This window comes from Bos javanicus, chromosome 2 (assembly GCF_032452875.1).
Source record: "Bos javanicus breed banteng chromosome 2, ARS-OSU_banteng_1.0, whole genome shotgun sequence".
Lineage (NCBI taxonomy): Eukaryota > Metazoa > Chordata > Mammalia > Artiodactyla > Bovidae > Bos > Bos javanicus.
In genome coordinates, this window is record NC_083869.1 from 39777397 (window position 1) to 39797997 (window position 20601).

At 39.5% G+C, this 20601-nt stretch overlaps 1 protein-coding gene across 7 annotated transcripts in view; it reads right to left on the reverse strand.

The window, feature by feature from the left end:
• The window catches only part of GPD2 (glycerol-3-phosphate dehydrogenase 2), a 240175-nt gene that overhangs the window by 47094 nt on the left and 172480 nt on the right, over positions 1 to 20601 (reverse strand). For all 7 annotated transcript variants that reach the window (XM_061437609.1, XM_061437601.1, XM_061437583.1 and 4 more), the window contains one exon: positions 20256 to 20419. In XM_061437609.1, the coding sequence (XP_061293593.1) occupies positions 20256 to 20419 (164 nt within the window). The remainder of the gene's footprint in view (positions 1 to 20255; positions 20420 to 20601) is intronic.

The window sequence follows — 20601 nt, forward strand, 5'->3', positions numbered from 1 at the left end:
CCAGTATCTGACTTGGACCTTACATTCCTACTTGGACTAGACCTCTGCATTCATCTCAGCTTGCTTCCCTGGAGTTCTGACACTGTGCCTAGCCCTTCTTTCAAGAACTCACTTTTCTCCCTCTATTTTGAGAAGATGCCTAGTGTCCTCCATAGATACCCATTCTCCCAAAGAATCCCCAGAATGCACTTGACTTTATGGAGCATCACTTTCCTGAGAAAACTGCTTCCCTGCTCAGACTCACCATCAGTCTCCTGCACACTGATGAGGACCAGGATTTCTGGGGTTGCCAAATCCGCTGAGACAGATGGTTAGGACTATGAGCACTCCCCTCAGAAGAATGCTCACGGACAGGCTAGACTTTGAGCCTGCCTGTTCCTGGTTCACTTCTCTGCTCCTACCAACCTGGCCCTGCCCGCGAGTTACTGAAGGGTATCCATTGTTTGAGGGTAAAAAACAGTTTAGCAGATCTAGCCAAGGTTTAGTGCTGCCACATAAAACTATCTCTAAGAGTAGATTCTTCTTACTGCCCATAGAGAATAAGGAAAAGTCACTCATCCACCCTTTATCAATACCATAGTTCAGGATGCAAATTCAAAGTCAATCTTACTTTACGGGCTTTACGTTCACCTGGTCACAAATAAAAACTTTAAATGTTAAAAATATTCAATTCTAGTTAAAAACCTAAGCCTAAGAATCAAAGACCCAAACAGACTCTTTACCTTAAGGAGAGGTCAAATTATAATATATTACTCCATTAAAATACAACTTAACATGCAGCATATTAGGCTTCAACTTAACATACGTCTCAAAACTTCTGAGGAGCACTGCACAGAGACGCTTTTGTAAAACAACCTTTACAGCACTTTGACGTGACCGTATGTTCATTAAAAGAAGTATTACTACGTACATACATAAGGTACATAATGAATTCAGTATGTGTCTAGAGTTGGCTAATACCATTAAAGCACACGCCAAAAGCACAGACTATAAATCAAAATGCGATTTGTCAAAGTAAGATCTTAATATGATACAGGTTAGAAATAAATAAGTAAACCACCGATGTTCTGACATGGAATTAGTGAGGCAAACTAAGCCCAAACTGAGCCCAGGTTGCAGTTGACATCCCTTTGTTCTATCTATAGCGTTGGCTATTCCTCTCTCTTTTCCACCTGGGGAAGTACAAAATTAGCATGCAAGCACCAGGCATCCTTCACTCCCCCAAGGGTTTACATCTCTTACACTGATTTAAAGACTGATATTCTTTCCAAAATGTTGACATAAGCCAGTTGGACAATTACAGATTTTTTAAAGCCCACGTTACTTGAGTTTTTAAAACTCTAGATTTTTCTTAAAACAGAATTTGTAAAACACTTGACATTGGTTTATTAACTCACTTCCAAACTGGGGACAATTTAACAAAAGACCAGAAAGAGTTGGCACACAGTAAATAAAAAGGCCAAGCCACAAGACAACTATCAAAAATGTAAGAAAACCTAGTTGGTGAATACCGGAGTTATCCGGGAACTGTGAGCAAAGAGATGGATACTGCTACATGTATTATACCTTCTCTTTCCTATGCCTTCACCTCACTTTCAGCCTGGGTTCCTCCAAATTAGCCTAGCAGATTCTTTACCATCTGAGCCACGTGGAAGCCCCATTCAAGACTCTCCCACTAACCAAATACTGTCCCTAGAATCTGAGTTCCCTGCACCAAATGCTGTTTTCACTCACTAGATGCCCACTGCCCACACATTTCAAAGTTAACTCCTCAGCAGGGCATACCTGATCCCTCAGACCCTGGCGGTGTTTGTCACTCCACACCTCCACTCACCTGTGCTCACTCTCCCTTACAGTGGCTTCCTGTACTCCCGTGTGCGTTCTTGCCTTTCGCCACAATGTTCCTCTATATCCTTCCCCACTGGCCTCACCTAGCTATGCTGCTCTTTTAAAATTCAGAAAAGTATAGCTTCCTCATGGAAGTTTTTCTCAATCCCCATAACCATCTTAGGTATATGCCTCTTATAGAATTTCTCACGTATACTGCAAACCATTGACTTCACTGTCTGCATTCTCCACAGAGCTTTTGGAGGAAAAGAAACATTTTGTGTTATTCTGTATATCTCCAGGATCTATCAAATTGCCTGGTTTTTACATGGTGCTAATATATGGCTCTGGAGAAGGCGATGGCACCCCACTCCAGTACTCTTGCCTGGAAAATCCCATGGACGGAGGAGCCTGGTAGGCTGCAGTCCATGGGGTCGCTAAGAGTCAGACACGACTGAGCGACTTCACTTTCACTTTTCACTCTCATGCATTGGAGAAGGAAATGGCAACCCACTCCAGTGTTCTTGCCTGGAGAATCCCAGGGACGGGGGAGCCTGGTAGGCTGTCGTCTATGGGGTCGCACAGAGTCGGACACGACTGAAGTGACTTAGCAGCAGCAGCAGCAATATATGGCTCAGGGAAGCCCTGGTAGCTCAGTGATAAAGATTACACTTGCAAAGGACACCAGGTTCGATCCTTGGGTTGGGAAGATCCCCTGGAGAAGGAAATGGCTACCCACTCCAGTGTTCTTCCCTGGAAAATCCCATGGACAGAGGGGCAGGGCAGGCACGGGTTTGCAAAAGAGTCAGACATGACTTAGCAACTAAACAACAACAACAAAAAAATAGATATATAAATAAATAAAATTGCTAGTCGCAGAAAAAAAAATACTAAGAATACTATTCTAACTAGAAAGGTATGAATCAACACTTTATTTCAACTTGCTGTACAAATGCTTTTTTATCAGTCCTTCCAAATATCCGAAGACTAATAATACATTAAGGTCAATCCTGATGAAGAAAGTCAGAACTGAAGAAAAGAAAATCTTAGAAAGTGCGGATACACATTTTTACAGTCTACACAGACATGGCAATAACACAGCGTAGGCCTAGACCTATAACAGACACACTTCAATTCCAAAGTAACACATGTCAACATCCAGTCAACTTCTTTCCAAGAATCAGGAATTAGGAAGCTCACCAGTGTTTACATGGAAATTGTTTTCTGTTTTTTCACATCTTGGGACTTTTTACAAACTTCTGGGAAGAAGATTTATTAAAACCTACTAAGAGTGATAAAGTACAGACTGGAAGCCCTGCTGACGGAAGCAGATTCCTGGATGGACTCAAGGGTGTGAGGTGAAATGTAGGCTGGTCAATAAGCCCTGAAGTTTTGGGAGGCAAAGCTTCAGCAGAAGAAACATGAAGTGAAAATTCAACTACTGCTTTTTAAGCCATTTTCCAACATTTCTTCAGAAGCTCTCATAGCTCATGCATTGATGAGGGAAAACAAGGCTTTCCCCAGTTTCCTTTCATAGATTAATCAAATGTACATACAGAGACTACCCAGGTGGATCCAAGGGGTCCTCAGTGCTACAATGGTACAGAATTTTCTGGAGGACTCCTGTTTTATTTTGGACACAAGGATCCTGGACATAAGGAAACCTAAAAGCAATGGGAGTGGTCACAACCCACTGGGCAGGAGAGGCACTCAGTGCTTTAGTGGCCACTGCTTCCTCCTGCCCTTGCAAACGTCCCCTCCTATGGAGGCAGAGGATGGCTTTGAGGGTCTGGGGTAACTTAACCATCCCAAAGGCTGACTTCAGGCCTCACAGGCTGACAGAGATCTTCTCACACGGACTGAGTACCCTACACTAAGTGCTGTGTGTCTCCTGTGAATTAGGGAAACATTTATGACACCTTGCTTTAAAACATGCCTCTGCCCAATCCTAGCAAGGCACAATTTTTATATTAAATCAGATAGTAGAGGTGGAAAGTGGGGAATTTTTCTTCTCCCCAGCTCTCTGCTACTCAATAGCCTTCTATGCTCCTGTCACTTTGTTGGTTCTGCTTCAAATTCCTGTGACTTGGCTTCACCTTGTTTCCAGGCGGCCCTGCTCTCTGTTTTGTAACTGCTATTACAGCCAGAAGAATGATTCCAATAAGAGATGACGATACTGGACACTTGGGGCTAGTGCACTGGGACGACCCAGAGGGATGGTATGGGGAGGGAGGAGGGAGGAGGGTTCAGGATGGAGAACACATGTATACCTGTGGTGGATTCATTTTGATATTTGGCAAAACTAATACAATTATGTACAGTTTAAAATTAAATAAAATTAAAATAAATAAATAAATAAATAAAAAGACTGGGGGAAAAAAAAAAAGAGATGACAAGATCAAGCCGTTGTGGTGTCTCAGAAATTTCAAGTGCAGTATGTGTGAAATTCAAACAGAATTCAGAGGAGCAAATAGTTTGAGATTTGTAGCTCGGAAAGTATACATGGCGAGGTGTTGGGGGCCAGAGTGAGGTACTCCGCCCATGGCAAAGGTCATGAGGAAGGAGGCGGGATCGAGCCTCAGGAGTCCCCCTGGAAATCCTCAAGCATCTACCCCCATAACCAGAGCCTGCCTGCTTTACTACTTTGTGCTCACCTACACCTCTGACTGTCCCCCACCACCTCTTTCGGAGAAGGAGTTAACTTAGAGCTCCAGTTAATAATAATTCCTGGGCGTGATAAGAGTGTTTTAACCTACAAACTCCTCTGAAGGTTCTCTAGCCTGCCTGACAGGCTTGTCCGGCCACATGTGATTGCTCACAGCCTCCCAACTGTGAGAGGCACGAGATGCTTTAAACCTTCTAAAAACAGGTTCCTTAGAAAAGTTAGAAAACTATTAGTATAAGTATAATGGGCTGATTAGAAATTGTATTGGTGAAGGGTTTTTCATTTGTTGAGCCAATGTTTGTTGCTAAGACTCCACATCCCCTGCCCTTACACACATTAATGAATATATAGAAGAAATAAGTATTAACCTTTGATATTAATCACATTAGACCTTAGGGTAAGTAAATTCTTTCCTTAACTAAAACCCACTACACCCTCACCCTACAGGAATGTAACTTTATTTGGGTGGCGTCTGTTTTAAGAATAATCACCCCTGGAGAAATAAGTGTCCTGGTTGACTGACCATTGTCACAAGGAGAGGGTCGTAAATTGTCAGCAGGCCCCTCCTGGCCAGAAGATGATGTAACACCCCTAAGACCTCTGTATACATTCGTACGAAGCACCTGACTTTGATAAAAGTCAGGACTGCTGACCCCGCATGACTTTTGTATAACATCTCAATGTATAAAAACAGACTCTGGAAAATAAAGAATTGGGATCAGTTTCTCGAAATACTGGTCTCCCCATGTCGCTCTCTCTCTCACTCTGGTTGAGTCTCCATCTGGAGCGCGGAACCCGCCATGCTTACTAATTATGCCTGGGCTTCTAAGATCCGACCGGCGAGGCCTCAGTGTCTCCTCTCCTTCGGGAGAACGGAAGGACGCCTGCGGCCTACGTAAGTGGTGCAAACTTCTTGTCTTGAAGTTTTATTGGTCTCCCGCGTAAACCAAGCCACTCAGCCTCTTTTCTCCACTGAATTTTCCTACTGAGCTATCCTTATTCTATTACTCTTTATATCTTTAATTAATATCTAATTGAAGCTATTGTATCCTGACCCTCGCCGACGCCGTCCCCGCTTCGAATACCCTGGATCAGCCGGGGCTGGACCCCGGCAGCGAGGGAAGACCACGTCCTCAAAATCTGATAGTGGAGGAATCTGATAGTGGAGGACAACTGTAGGAGAGAGGGGTATGTGCCACCAAGCACACACAAGGCCTTCCCAGGAACGCCAAGGAACTCAGATGCAATCAAAGGCTTAAAGATACAAAAAGGGAGGAGGATAAGTTTCAGTGAGTGAGTGAAGTGAAAGTCGCTCGGTTGTGTCCAACTCTTTGTGACCCCGTGGACTGTAGCCTGCCAGGCTCCTCTGTCCATGGAATTCTCCAGGCAAGAATACTGGAGTGGGTTGCCATTCCCTTCTCCAGAGGATCTTCCCAACCCAGGGATCAAACCTGGTGTCTCTCACACTGCAGGCAGATTCTTTACCGTCTGAGCCACCAGGAAAGCCCTAAGTTTAAGACAAAAGTTTAAATCAAAATGTATGGATTGAATTAATTCTATTCACATTTGAGGAGGATGACAGAAGAAAAGAACCAAAGTTATATTAAACAGCAAAGGTAGCAAATTAAAATAATTAATCTTCAGCAAATGAAGTATTTAACTGCACCTAGGTACTTATATTGTGGGTTCGATCCCTGGGTCGGGAAGATCCCCTGGAGGAGGGCATGGCAACCCACTCATTTTTGCCCAGAGAATCCCATGGACAGAGGGGCCTGGAGGGCTACAGTCCATAGAGTTGCAAAGAGTTGAACATGACTGAAGCAACTTAGCACACACGCACGCATAGGTATTTATATACGTTAAACGTTACTCTAAACTGTATGCTTGTTTCATTGTGTTTGTATTAATCATGTTTACACTTGGCTCTTTTAAATACGATCTTTTGCTACTTAAAAAAATAGACATAATTGAATGGCTTTCCCTCTTTATTCATATTGAAGGATCATGAAGACATGAGTTTTACCCAAAAGAGATGAGAAAAGAAATATCCAAAGAGAAACTAGAGGGAAGAGATAAAAATATATATTAATCTTGCTCTACACAAAATATATTTCTTGTAACTCCCATGTACTCTTATTTTTTTTAATGTTTTTTGAAGAGGCAACTACTGAAAAAGATAATTTGGGTTTATATTATTTCCTCCAGTCCACCCTAAAGGAGACCAGTCCTGGGTGTTCATTGGAAGGACTGATGGTGAAACTTTCATACTTTGGCCACCTCATGTGAAGAGTTGACTCATTGGAAAAGACCCTGATGCTGCGAGCGTTTGGGGGGAGGAGGAGGCAGGGGACAACAGAGGATGAGATGGCTGGATGGCATCACCGACTCGATGGACATGAGTTTGGGTAAACTCTGGGAGTTGGTGATGGATAGGGAGGCCTGGCGTGCTGCGATTCATGGGGTCGAAAAGAGTTGGACAGGACTGAGTGACTGAAATGAACTGAACTGAAGGAAATGGGAGTAGTGAATTTGTCTGATTTGTAAATTCTGACTGTATTCAGATTACTTTTTAAAATAATAATGTATTTACACCCTTTCTTTTGCCAAAAATAGATCTGAATAAATACTGAGGTACAACACTTTGCACACAAAAGATTATTGAGAGAGAGGCAGACAGAACTCTCTGGAGCCTCTCCATGGCTATCTTTCAGTCAGTTTGTTCTCTGTAAAGAAAAGTAAAACGGCATGAATTCCTAAGCCCACTCATTATTTTATTTCTCAGGTTAAAAATGAGAAGAATTTAAAACACCTGGAAAATAGGAAGTTCCTGGTATACTAAGAGACTTCAGAGTTACCTGCTGCTACTGCTGCTGCTAAGTCGATTCAGTCGTGTCTGACTCTGTGTGACCCCATAGACGGCAGCCCATCAGGCTCCCCCGTCCCTGGGATTCTCCAGGCAAGAACACTGGAGTGGGTTACCATTTCCTTCTCCAATGCATGAGAGTAAAAAGTGAAAGTGAAGTCGCTCAGTCGTGTCCGACTCTTCACGACCCCATGGACTGCAGCCTACCAGGCTCCTCCATCCACGGGATTTTCCAGGCAAGAGTACTGGAGTGGGGTGCCATTGCCTTCTCCGTCAGAGTTACCTATCCCAAGTTAACTCAGCTATATATTAATTATCTTTGACATAAAGACATTACATACAAGTTATTTGATTTGTTCTTAACCTGAGAGTTGTTCATCTAACCCCTATGTTCTCTGACCATTTTCTCATCAAAGCCTTATTCTTCTGAATAGACAGTAAATTACCACACTGGTAATACTTTTTCAGTGAATGCAAGGCTATCTCTTAGGTTTTCAATAGTAGAGAAGCAGCAGTTATACAAACTGTGTGGGAAGTCAGTTGTGTGCGTGTGTGTGTGTGTGTGTGTGTGTGTGTGTGTATTTAATGTGCAAAGCTGAGTTGTTGTTTTTTTTTTTTAAGTAAATGGTTGTGTGGTTCATATTTTGGGTGGATGAATATAATGATCTAAGGAGCGTTTTACTAATATGAAGAATGACATGAGTAAGTATTAATAGTAATAATGAAACCAGTTTGAAATTCACATTCTAAAATAGTGGTCTATTTGGAGCCAGAGAATATAATCTACCAAGGTGTTAGTTTCATTTATAAGAATGACTTTTTTTCAGTTTTTCTATATTACATTAGCAAAGCTCGGTTGTAGAATTTGTAGTTGCAACTGCCACAGGGGCTTTTTAAGTGAAGCGACATTTTTATCAGTGCTACTTCTTGTGAGGGTAGACACCAGCCCGGCCTCCCACTACACTAAGAAAGCCACTGTGTGCTGTGTGAACAGCTAAATATTGATTTGACTCTTTTTTCTTTCTTCCTTCCTTTTCCTGAGCATTATCTGGGCAAAGACTCTTAATCTCCCCGAAAGAATTCTAGAAAACATGCTAGAGTGCATAGATCAGTGGACACCTGGGGACTCTGCCAATAGACAGTGCCAATAGACCTGTCATACAATAAAGTACTAAGAAAAAACAGTTCTAAAGATCAATTACTCCGGCTTTTTTTATTTCCTATTTATTTCTCCACATTCCAGTGGTAATTCTTTCTTTCCAAATATGATCTGCTGCTGCTGCTGCTAAGTCACTTCAGTCGTATCCGACTCTGTGCAACCCCATAGACGGCAGCCCACCAGGCTCCCCCATCCCTAAGAGACCGTATCCTTGAAGGAGAACTACTTTGAGACAAACGTACTGGGGGATAGTAACTTTAAGCTTCAGTATGTGGTACATTTAAACAGGGCTCCTATTTCTTGGGAGTGTGTTTTCCCAAGGTCTCTAAAACAGAAGCGGAAAATAAAAATTGAAAGTCTTAACCATAAACTACAATTAATTAGCTTCATGTCTAAAAATTTTAATTCTATTACTATAAAGAATATAAAATAAAATTTTACTAAGAAGTGTATAATTTCATGTATTAGGATAAAACAGATCCATCTATTTAAAAAGACTGTACTTAACATGAATATTTAGTCTGAAGATTGGCTTTAAACACAAGCAGATGATATGTACCAGGTTTTAGCAAATTTAAACAAATCAGAGGATGACAACAAAAGTATTTGAGACTCACAGCCTAATTTTCATCTCCCTATACAGATAAATATCAGAGAAGGCAATGGCACCCCACTCCAGTACTCTTTCCTGGAAAATCCCATGGATGGAGGAGCCTGGTAGGCTGCAGTCTATGGGATCGCTAAGAGTCGGATACGACTGAGCGACTTCCCTTTCACTTTTCCCTTTCATGCACTGGAGAAGGAAATGGCAACCCACTCCAGTGTTCTTGCCTGGAGAATCCCAGGGACGGGGGAGCCTGGTGGGCTGCCATCTATGGGGTCGCACAGAGTCGGACACGACTGAAATGACTTAGCAGCAGCATACAGATAAAAATAGTGGATGTGCCATTGTTTTGTGGTGTCCAAAGAAACAAAATTTCATTTTCATTTATAAAAATAAAAATAATTTGGGACTTCCCTGGTGGTCCAGTGGTTAAGGACGGGAACCTGCCTTTCATTGCAGGGGACTCTGGTTCTATCCCAGACTCTCTGGGATAGATCTGAGATAGATCTGGGATAGATCTCTGTACTCCACAATTAGAGAGAAGCCCATATGCAGCAGTTAAGCCACTGAAGCCAAATAAATAAATAAATTTTTTTTAAACAAAGAAAACTAACTTGAAAATATTGATGATGACTAAGGCTGTACGCACCAATGCATATATCTTGATCTAAGCAGTGAACATGACTATAATATTTAATTACATGAAATCTGGTTCCTAGATTCTTTTTAAATTCACCTTTTCAAAACTTTGGGGCTCCTTATACTACCATGGAATGAAATATTAATTATATTAGATGAAAAGAGAAAGGCATTACTATTATCTAAGGAATGGGAGGAGAAGCAAATGAAAGTGTACATAATATATACACATACGCATACACATGCACACAATGAGAGGATAAGCCAAAATCCTATTTTTTAAAATGTTATCTTTAAGGAAAATGAGGAAATGGTGAGAAGGGAGAGAGGCTAGCCTTATTTTGAATAGTTTTTGTGTCTACTTTGACTTTGAAGCCCTGTATCTTATATTTTTCTTTAAAAGCACACTTTTAAAAAGAGAAATCCTTAAAAATAGAAAGCAAAATTAAAATGATCTGTTGTATCAAGCTGATGGCTTAGCCACACTGATAGAAACTATGTAAAGTAACTTAAAAAGACAGTAATTCATATATTCCCATTGGCGTATACTCTAAGAACAACAAAAACAACAAAACTGCAACAACAAAAATCTTAAACTGGTTTCAATAATAAAATTTCTGGAGGTATGATTGATGAGATTAAATAAAGTCATGTACACATGAATTTAAGTATAATTAATTATGTCTAAGAGGGCTTCCCAGGTGGCACTAGTGGTAAAGAATCACCTGCCAATACAGGAGACATAAGAGAAGCGAGTTCGATCCTTGGGTTGGGAAGATCCCCTGAAGGAGGGCATGGCAACCCACTCCAGTATTCTTGCCTGGAGAATCCCATTGACAGAGAGGAGCCTGGTGGGCTACAGTCCATAGGTTTGCAAAGAGTCAGACACAACTGAAGCAACTTAGCATATATGTCTGAGAATTCATCATATTTTTCTTTTTTAAACAAAAATTTTTTCTTAACTCTGTCTATAGAAAAGCCTAGAAATGACCAAGTAGCAATGAATATCCCTAACAAATAGATTATGGTCCCTAATTATCATTTCCCACAGGAAGAAGTCAAAATTTATTGGAGAAACGAATGCTTTCAGATCTAGGTCAGAAAAGTTTATGAGATTAGCCTGGATTATTTTGTCATAGCAGATAACACAGTCATCATAGACCACTGACAGCTCATCAAAAGGGATCAGAAGCCAACTTTAAGAGGTGCCCATAAGTCAGAAAAAGGGTAGTTTGAACATCAGATCAGATCAGTCGCTCAGTCGTGTCTGACTCTTTGCGACCCCATGAATTGCAGCACGCCAGGCCTCCCTGTCCATCACCAACTCCCAGAGTTCACTCAGACTCACATCCATCGAGTCAGTGATGCCATCCAGCCATCTCATCCTCTGTCATCCCCTTCTCCTCCTGCCCCCAATCCCTTCCAGCATCAGGGTCTTTTCCAATGAGTCAACTCTTCGCATGAGGTGGCCAAAGTACTGGAGTTTCAGCTTTAGCATCATTCCTTCCAAAGAAATCCCAGGGCTGATCTCCTTCAGAATGGACTGGTTGGATCTCCTTGCAGTCCAAGGGACTCTCAAGAGTCTTCTCCAACACCACAGTTCAAAAGCATCAATTCTTCGGCACTCAGCCTTCTTCACAGTCCAACTCTCACATCCATACATGACCAGAGGAAAAACCATAGCCTTGACTAGACGGACCTTTGTTGGCAAAATAATGTCTCTGCTTTTCAATATACTATCTAGGTTGGACACAACTTTCCTTCCAAGGAGTAACCGTCTTAATTTCATGGCTGCAGTTACCATCTGCAGTGATTTTGGAGCCCAGAAAAATAAAGTCTGACACTGTTTCCACTGTTTCCCCATCTATTTCCCATGAAGTGATGGGACCAGATGCCATGATCTTCGTTTTCTGAATGTTGAGTTTTAAGCCAACTTTTTCACTCTCCACCTTCACTTTCATCAAGAGGCTTTTCAGTTCCTCTTCACTTTCTGCCATAAGGGTGGTGTCATCTGCATATCTGAAGTTATTGATATTTCTCCTGGCAATCTTGATTCCAGCTTGTGCTTCCTCCAGTCCAGTGTTTCTCATGATGTACTCTGCATATAAGTTAAATAAGCAGGGTGACAATATACAGCCTTGACGTACTCCTTTTCCTATTTGGAACCAGTCTGTTGTTCCATGGCCAGTTCTAACTGTTGCTTCCTGACCTGCATACAGATTTCTCAAGAGGCAGGTCAGGTGGTCTGGTAGACTGATACATTTCAAATATATTTAGAACCATGAGTTTAATTAATAATCTAAAAAAACTCATCACATTTGGAGTATACTAGAAAACTAACTCATTATTATTGAAAACTAGCATATAAATGAAAGAATCTAGCATTTATCCAGAAATTTTATACAAAAATGCATCACAAGGTAGCCAAAAAGTTAATACTGGGAAATTATAACTATTCTAATTAATGAATGAAGTTGGAATGGCAGAGTTAGAAAAGTGCCATTTTAACCCTCTAACCTCTAATGACATACTGAAATCAATCTAGAAAATAATCATGACAAAAAGGCAAGAAGACCAGTGATGGAAATTCGTACCACCACCTAAAAATTATTTATGACAAAACAATTTGATCCAGCCTCCTTGTAGCTAATCACTAAAGGTGTCTCACCTCCCCGCCTCCAATAAACCACACTTCCTATATTTTTTGCACTGTGGTGGCTCAGTAGTCAAGAATCCATCTGCCAAGCAGGAGACATGGGTTCGATCCCCGGGTTGGGAATATTCTCTGGAGAAGGAAATGGCAACCCACTCCAGTATTCTGACCTGGGAAATTCCATGGACAGAGGAGCCTGGTGGGCTACAGTCCATATGGCTGCAAAAGAGTTGGACACAACTTAGTGACTAAAAAACAACAACCAATCTCTTAAATCTGGGATGCCTCTGTGATTCACTTTAAGTAGAATATGGTAGAAGTGACACTGTGTGACTTCTAAGGCTAAGCAGTCTTGCATTTAAGACTCGGTCTCTTGGTTCTCACTGGGGTAAGCCAGCCACCACATAAGAAGTCTGACTATGCAGAAGTCCAACTCAGCCATGTGGAAAAGCCACGATGAGAGAAAGATGTGGGACCAGCCCCCAACTGGAGTAGTCTTCTCAGCCCAGGAGCCAGACATGTAGGTAAGAAAGCTTTCAGAAGACTCCAGCCTCAGCCAGCACCTCACTGCTTATAGGAGGGGTCCCAAATGAGAAACACCCAGGTGAGCCCATCCATCCTCAAAACTCAGAGAGAGTCCATTGATATTTTGAGTCACTAAGCTTGGGTGTTGTTTCTTTTGCAGCAACAGATTAATGGGACAGGCTTAAAACCACTGTACAGGAAACACAAGGGAACTGTTAAACAAAACCATGAGGAAGGAAACAAAGGGAGGGATGGGAAACTATTAGTTAAAAAGAATGAATTGGTACACAGAAACCTTAACTAGGATTTTGTTTATTTTATGGGTTTATTTTTTAATCGGGAGCCAATTAAAGTTATGATATTATAGGTGACGTAGGATCATGATCAGACATTTGATCTTAAGGAATTACTGTTAAACATTTTAAGTGTGGCTATATTTTAAAGAAAATTCTTAACTTTAAAGCTATAGACTGAAATATCCAAGGATGAATATTTGTTATCTGGGGGCAGCAAACAGGTGGATAGATGAAGCTGGGCCATGAGTTTATGTGTTGAAACTAGAAGTTCATTTTATTACTCTCATTATTTTGCATATGTCTGAAGTTTCCTTTAGTTAAAAATGCAACTATTTGGCTATGTTTTGTTAAAGCATATAACTGACTTAAAACCTAATATAGCTGAAAGAAGACATAATGTTATAACTTTTTGTAAAGTTCTTTATGTTTAACCAAGGAATAAAATTATTTTCACATCACTGCATGTCCAAAATATTGATCTAGCTATTTAACTCTGCTTCTGAACTTCTCCTGGAAAACAGGAATCATGATTTCCATTCCAGTATATGCTGAGTTTGATCAACTAAGACAATTTACGGGGAAAAAAATGTTTTGAAAACCATACTCTGCTACGCAAATGCAAAACATTATTGGTAGTGGAGACCACGTTTGGCCCGATATTTGGAATATATGCAGTGAGCCCTCTCAAAATCTGTAAGCTCAGAACTCTGTCCTTAATGCATTTGGATCTAATACTAGTCACAGTACTTAGAAAACAGAACCTTCAGAAAGATTTTTTGGATGAAAGAGTAAACTGGAGGAAAGAGGGCATGGAGATTTTTGATACACTTGCTTTATCTTTGATCCTGCATCTTTTTTAAAAGCTCAATTAAGCAACAGAGTGTGAGAGAGAAGTTATCATTCTGTGACCCCACCAGAAGTAGTTGTTCAAACAACATTTGCATACATATCCTTCTACTGGTGAATTTTAGCATTGTTTTTAAGCTTTTAGATGCAGAGTTATGAATTACTATCTCAAAATGAATTACTATCTCAGTATGCTATACCTGATCAAACCTACTTTTGTGTGCTTTTGATTTTCTTAAAAAAAAACTAATTATAAGAGAGTAAATTTAATATATGATGGTATTTAATACATGATGGTCAAGTGAGCAGTAAACAATTGCAAGCTTTCCTAGGGGCTATTTTGCTCTGTCTCACCATCAGGAAGCTAAAGCATATGTTGGATGTTAGCCTGGGTGGACACAAATGTGCCCTATTTACTCAAGGTTTCCTTTGAAGCCACAATTTATAAGTTTTGTTTCTTAGGGGTACATGTCAAACTTCATTTAGCATTAGTTGGTATCCAGATACACTGAATAGCAAAAAGGCAGCATTGCGGGGCAAAATATATGACTGCTATATGAGCAATAATGTCAGTTTCATTTATGTAACTCACAAAAAACAAGAAGAGAAATACAATGGAAAAGCTGACAGGACGAAATCAAGATAAAAATTATTCACTATATTTATTTAAGTGTAAAACTTCATATAGACAGGGAAAATATTAAAAGTAATAGGTTTTAAATCAACATCCAAGAAGTAGATAATTTTAGAGTAAGTTCTTTTAAAAAGTGTTCTTTAACCCTTAAATTTCTTTTTTTTTAACCCTTAAATTTCAAATAAATTTCAAACAATATATACTTATGTAAACATATGTGTGTGCACAATATTTTCCTTTTTCCTAAGAATGTTTTACAAATTTTCTGGAAGAATCTGCAAATTTTAAATATATATATATATAAATATAAATGGGGACATTTGTGGAATTGATGCTTTGCTTTAGAATATTTTTGTGAAAAGCTGAAATTTGATGGTTGATACAATATGCATAAAATTGACCCAAATAAAACAATTAAAATTAAAATAATTTTATACTTAAAAAATATTTTATATTTATATTTATTAATTTATTTGAGGCTCAAAACCCTTCATGAGCAACACATTATAAACTAAATTCATAGATGTGCAGCTCAAAACTCAATAAAGCTTGTAAACTTAAGCCATCTACTTTCATAGTATTGGCTGCTTCAGTTGCACTTCGTTGTTGTTTAGTCGCTCAGCTGTGTCTGACTCTCTGTGACCCAATGGACTTGTAGCCTGCCAAGCCCCTCTGTCCATAGGATTTCCCAGGCAAGGATACTGGAGTGGGTGGGTTGCCATTTCCTCCTCCAGGGGATCTTCTTGACTCAGGGATTGAACCCACGTCTCTTGCATTGGCAGGTGGGTTGCTTACCGCTGAGCCACCATGACAGTCTGGAAGGCATTTTTCAAGTATGATTGCTTACAAATGTAAGACAAGTTATCAAACCATCTTCAACATATATTTTCTAAGACTCATCCCTGTTGTTCAGCTCAGCTTAGTTCATTCACTTTCAATGCTCTATTTTACTCCATTATGTGAATACACGATAGGTTACTTATTCATTTGTCTCTTGCTAGATATTTGAATTATTTTGCTTTTTGAAGTTATTCCCAGTGCTGCAATAAACTTTTTGTCCATATCTCCTGGTTGCCACATGTAAGAGTTTCTCTGCAATTTATAAAGGATGACAAATTACTAACCCAGTGGTACAAAAAAGAAAAATCAAGTTGAGTATTCCAGAAGTAGAGTAAATGTCAACATATAACTCCAATATGGACATTTATTTATAAATTACATACTTGTACTATTGTACATATATATATATATAATAGCCATTTAAACCTTATGTAAAAAAAGACATTTCTAAGGAATTTGATAGAAACAGGTCTAAGTAAAAGTCCCAAAATACTCTTCCTTACCCCCAGTTGAGGTCCTGTGCAACCCAGGAGGTTCACACAACCACTTTAGGATCACCATAACAACCTCACAAGAACTGTATTAAGAAGCACAGAGACAAACTTGCATAGTGGCACAGCTATTTCATTTGTAAATCCATACTATTTGGTTGTTTATTGTATCTATTTCTGTTCTGAAGAAATCAATGTATCTGTCAGATTTAAAGTAGATAACACCCAATTATAGTTCAACAACTGTGTTTATAAAATGTAAATGAGGATTAAAGGCACCATCTTTAGGTTTGACTTATGCTCCAAAAACAAAATGAAACAAAAATGAAAACACAAGACCAAAAAAAAAAAAAAAAGATCACCTTTGTGTTACTGGGTAATTGATTTTTCTTTCCTTTTTTTAAAGCTTTCAAACTAGATAAAATCAACACCTTAAAAGACTTGTCTTTAACCCAGGCTTTCTTTTATTAAAGTATACAATTGTGGGTACATGCCTAGAGGAATAATAGTTTGTTCCTAACAAAAGAGTCTGGATTCCACGATATGCCTTTAGCCAGAGGCATCGTTCCCCAAAGCACACAGCTAACTGCATCTCCTGCTGTACCTGTAACAATTTAATTGTATAAGTCAGCCTAGTCAAGCATCTCCAGCTCATGACTGGGAGACATGAAATTCATTGTCATTATTGTCCCTGTCATTTTGGATCATTATATCCTGCTGCAGAATTTTCCTCACTTCAGTGCATTTTTACCTCCAGGAGCCAGGGATTATAGCTGAGGTTGGGGTGGGGGCAGGACCGTGAACTACATTTACCTCGGGGGAGCCAGAGATTAAATTGGCTTTGCTCTCTCACAAGCTGAATTCATCTATTTGTATGCTGTGAGTTTTAGGCTGGAATAAAAATGAATATTCTAGTGAAACTTGGGTTTCAATTCCCCCTTTGAAACATGGCTGTAACCAACTTTTATTTACATTAGGAAAGCCAATGTAATTTCTCGTAGGTTGCTATTTTCACATGTGCATAAGGAATACTTAAGGGCATCATTGAGTATGAAATAACAGATATCTCTCTCTGTCACTGACTGGACTCTCAGAAGGAAGGATTTAAAGCTGTAATTTTGTTCTCCAGTTGCATCTTCCAGAAGCTTAATGGGGGTATCTTATGGTTTTAAATATTTAATGATTTTTAATTATATCTCATTTTCTGTGTACTGGATTGGATGAGTGAAGTTCAACTAGAATGGCAGCAAAGATCTCTAGGATCAAGCAGAGTAAAGTTGACAGAGGAAGACAAGTAAGTTTCTGAGAAAACTGGCAAATCATCCATAGCTGGCTCAAGAACCTCACAGCCTGCCAAGTCACCTGAGCCTGTCGTGCCTTAAACACTTCTTGCTGATGTGGGAAGAGTTCCAACAGTCACCAACCTATACATGGAAACCCACGATCAGTGGTAATGGCCACAGACCGGTACAGCTGGTCACTCTCTGGTAGGACGGGAAGAGGGACAGAGTAAAAACACTGGACTAGTCTCAGGCAGAAAACCAGTAAGATGACTGTATCGTTTTCTCTAACATAATATAAAAAAGAAAATATAACCTGGTAACTCAGTTGCATCTGACACTTTGGATCCCATGGACTGTAGCCTACCAGGCTCCTCTGTCTATGGCAATTCTCCAGACAAGAACACTGGACTGGAGTGGGTTGCCATGCCCTCCTCCAGGGGATCTTCCCAACCTAGGGATCGACCCAGGTCTCCCGCATTGCAGGAAGATTCTTTACCATCTGAGCCATCAGGGAAGCCCAAGAACACAGGAGTGGGTAGCCTATCCCTTCTCCAGGGGATCTTCCCGATCCAGGAATTGAACTGGGGTCTCCTGCGTGGTTATGTTGTTGCTATTGTTAAGAAAGGTTTATCTTGTAAATTACAATGTTCAGAATTCAACTGCAATGGTATATGCTTAAGTATTTTTTCCTTTCTGAAGTACTTTGGTAGCAGGATAATAATGCTATTTTTCTGGTTAAAGAGTAAGTCATCCTTTCCTTTCTCTGGGCACACATTTATTACATTTAATTCCTTTCTATATACTCCTTTCTACCTTATTTCCATGTTGTTATTTAATTTGCTCATCACACCATTAGGTTTAACAAGAGTTGCCCTACCTGTGAATACAGCTGTGAAACTGTAGAACTACACTGTTTCACGTTGCTGTTTTGTCTTGCCTCAAGCATGACATAGTTGGACCTACATCATTTCAGAACAAGATTAAAAGAGAAACTATTTCCAGTGACTAGAATGATTTTTACTTTTTCAAGACTTGGGTTTCACAATCAATTTTCAAATATCAATTTGAAATTCTTTTAAAAAATAATTTTTAAACTTTTCAGTAATCTTTGCTAAACTCATAATTTTGCAATCTGTAACAAGCTATAAAAGCCAATTGTAGATTAAAGAAATTCTCCTTCCTTTGATTTTAATATGATAATGTTTCTCCTGCATTATGTGACATAGATTTCCCTTGGTTTCTCTATGTAATCAATAAGAATCTATAATTCATAACAATATCAAACCAACATAAGACAGGACACCACAAATTCAGATATGACATCCACTAATACTCCCCCTCAAGGAGATTCAGATATGCACAAGCTAAAAAATAAAAATAACAAATAAAAGTAGTTTGTGTTCAATAGATCATGTGGTAGAGAAAATGGCCAAGTACTTGAGAGAGTTTGCATGGGAGGGATTGAAATTAAGAGGCAAAGGGCACAAACATTTCCGTGGCAGGATGGACAGGGGTCCATTTGCAGAATGCCTTCTGATTCCTCCTGCACCAAAAACCTCTTTAATGTAATCACCCAACAAACTACAATGGATTAACGTTAAGGGTTTGAAGAAGGGAAAGAAAATTCACAGTTAAGATTGTCCTTTAACATGAGATTCAATCAGGGGCACCAAAAAAGTAGTTAAGTGCCCTCCTGTGGTGTTTAGATGCTGCAAGGCACTGTAAACTGCATTTTCTGGCTTTTAACGTTTGTCAAAGACCCTTAACATTTTTCTAACATTGTTGCTCCTAGCATACGTTCTTGAGTTTGTCCCCATTGCCCCATCTTCATGTATACATTTCACATTCATCCATGAAAGCCTGACAGATAGCTAAATTGATTCAGAAACCTAACGTTGAGGAGAAACAAAGGGGGTAGCCTAAAAGATATCCTGTATTATGAAGTATAAATATCAAAGTCTCCTGAAAAAAGAAAAAAAAGAAAATATTTCTTCATACTAAGAGTTTAGATATCTAACACTAAATACATAAGATCACATAGTGGGATTTTAAAAACTCACTGAGCTATGGGGCCTAAGCTATCCTTTGTGTCACAAAATTTCTAAGACTTTTTGAACGTGTACAGTTATCTGTGTCCAGCTATTTATTTATAAACAGAAATTCCTGGACTATTTTCCAATTCCATTCTCCCTTAAGAAACACAGTAAAATTTCACAAACAGCTTTTCCTGTGATGTTTTGTGTTGTATTGTGGTTCATCTGGAGCTATGTTAAGTGGTTAGTTCCTTCAAATAAAAGTGTACGAAACTGTACTTGTTAACACACACACAAACACAATGAATGAACACTGAACACCAGGCAAATGGGTACTAGATAATGTCACTGTTAGAAAATATCTGATAACAATAAAATAAGCATTCAAAACTGAGGGACTGAAGAAAAAAAAAAAAACAACAGACTAGTTTAACAGATGCAGTGTTCGTCTACCTTCATCACATAAATTATATGTTCAAGAATTGTGTCCTGTGCAAAATATGAATATGTCCATTTCAGCCCAGAGGCATTTTTCCCTAGGCTTATAACCCCTTGAAAATAGAGGTTTCATCTAGAAAACCTAACAGATCCTCAGCTGCTTTCAACATTATAATATATTCATAAGGCAAGCGTTCACTGGCAAACACATAACAAATTAAATGGCATGAAGGTGGGGCCCAAAATGCACAATGATGGAAAACGGACCAAACCAACCATGAGATTCAAAGTCGAAGGAATATTCAAGACCGAGTGATGTTAAAAGCAAAACATTGCTTGCAGAGTGCACATGTGTGTTTGTGTATTGTGTAAGATTAGCATTAATTAGTATGCAAAACTATCTCATTAAGAATACACTGTAAGGGTCATGAGTATCCTGAAAAAACAAAAATCACGTACCATCATAGTAGACAATTGCTCCCACCAGTTTGTCCTTCTGGAGCATTGGGAAATGCTCAAGGGCTCTTGATTTGCTGAGGACATAACTGCTTTTCAGGCAATTACTTCCAGCAACCAGATCATATAGCTTGATTCCTATCCAGTAGTATGGTAACTGCCACCACCTACAGCATAAAGAGGGGAAAGGTTTCTTTACAAACAGGGTATAGAATGTCACTTTATATGATACTTTTTATTAAGAAAAACAAAGTATATCTAGAAGTGTATTGCATAAGAAACAAGAGAAGTGCCTTCCTATTCTGAGACCAGCCCAGCTGAATTACATACATAAATGAATCATCTCAAA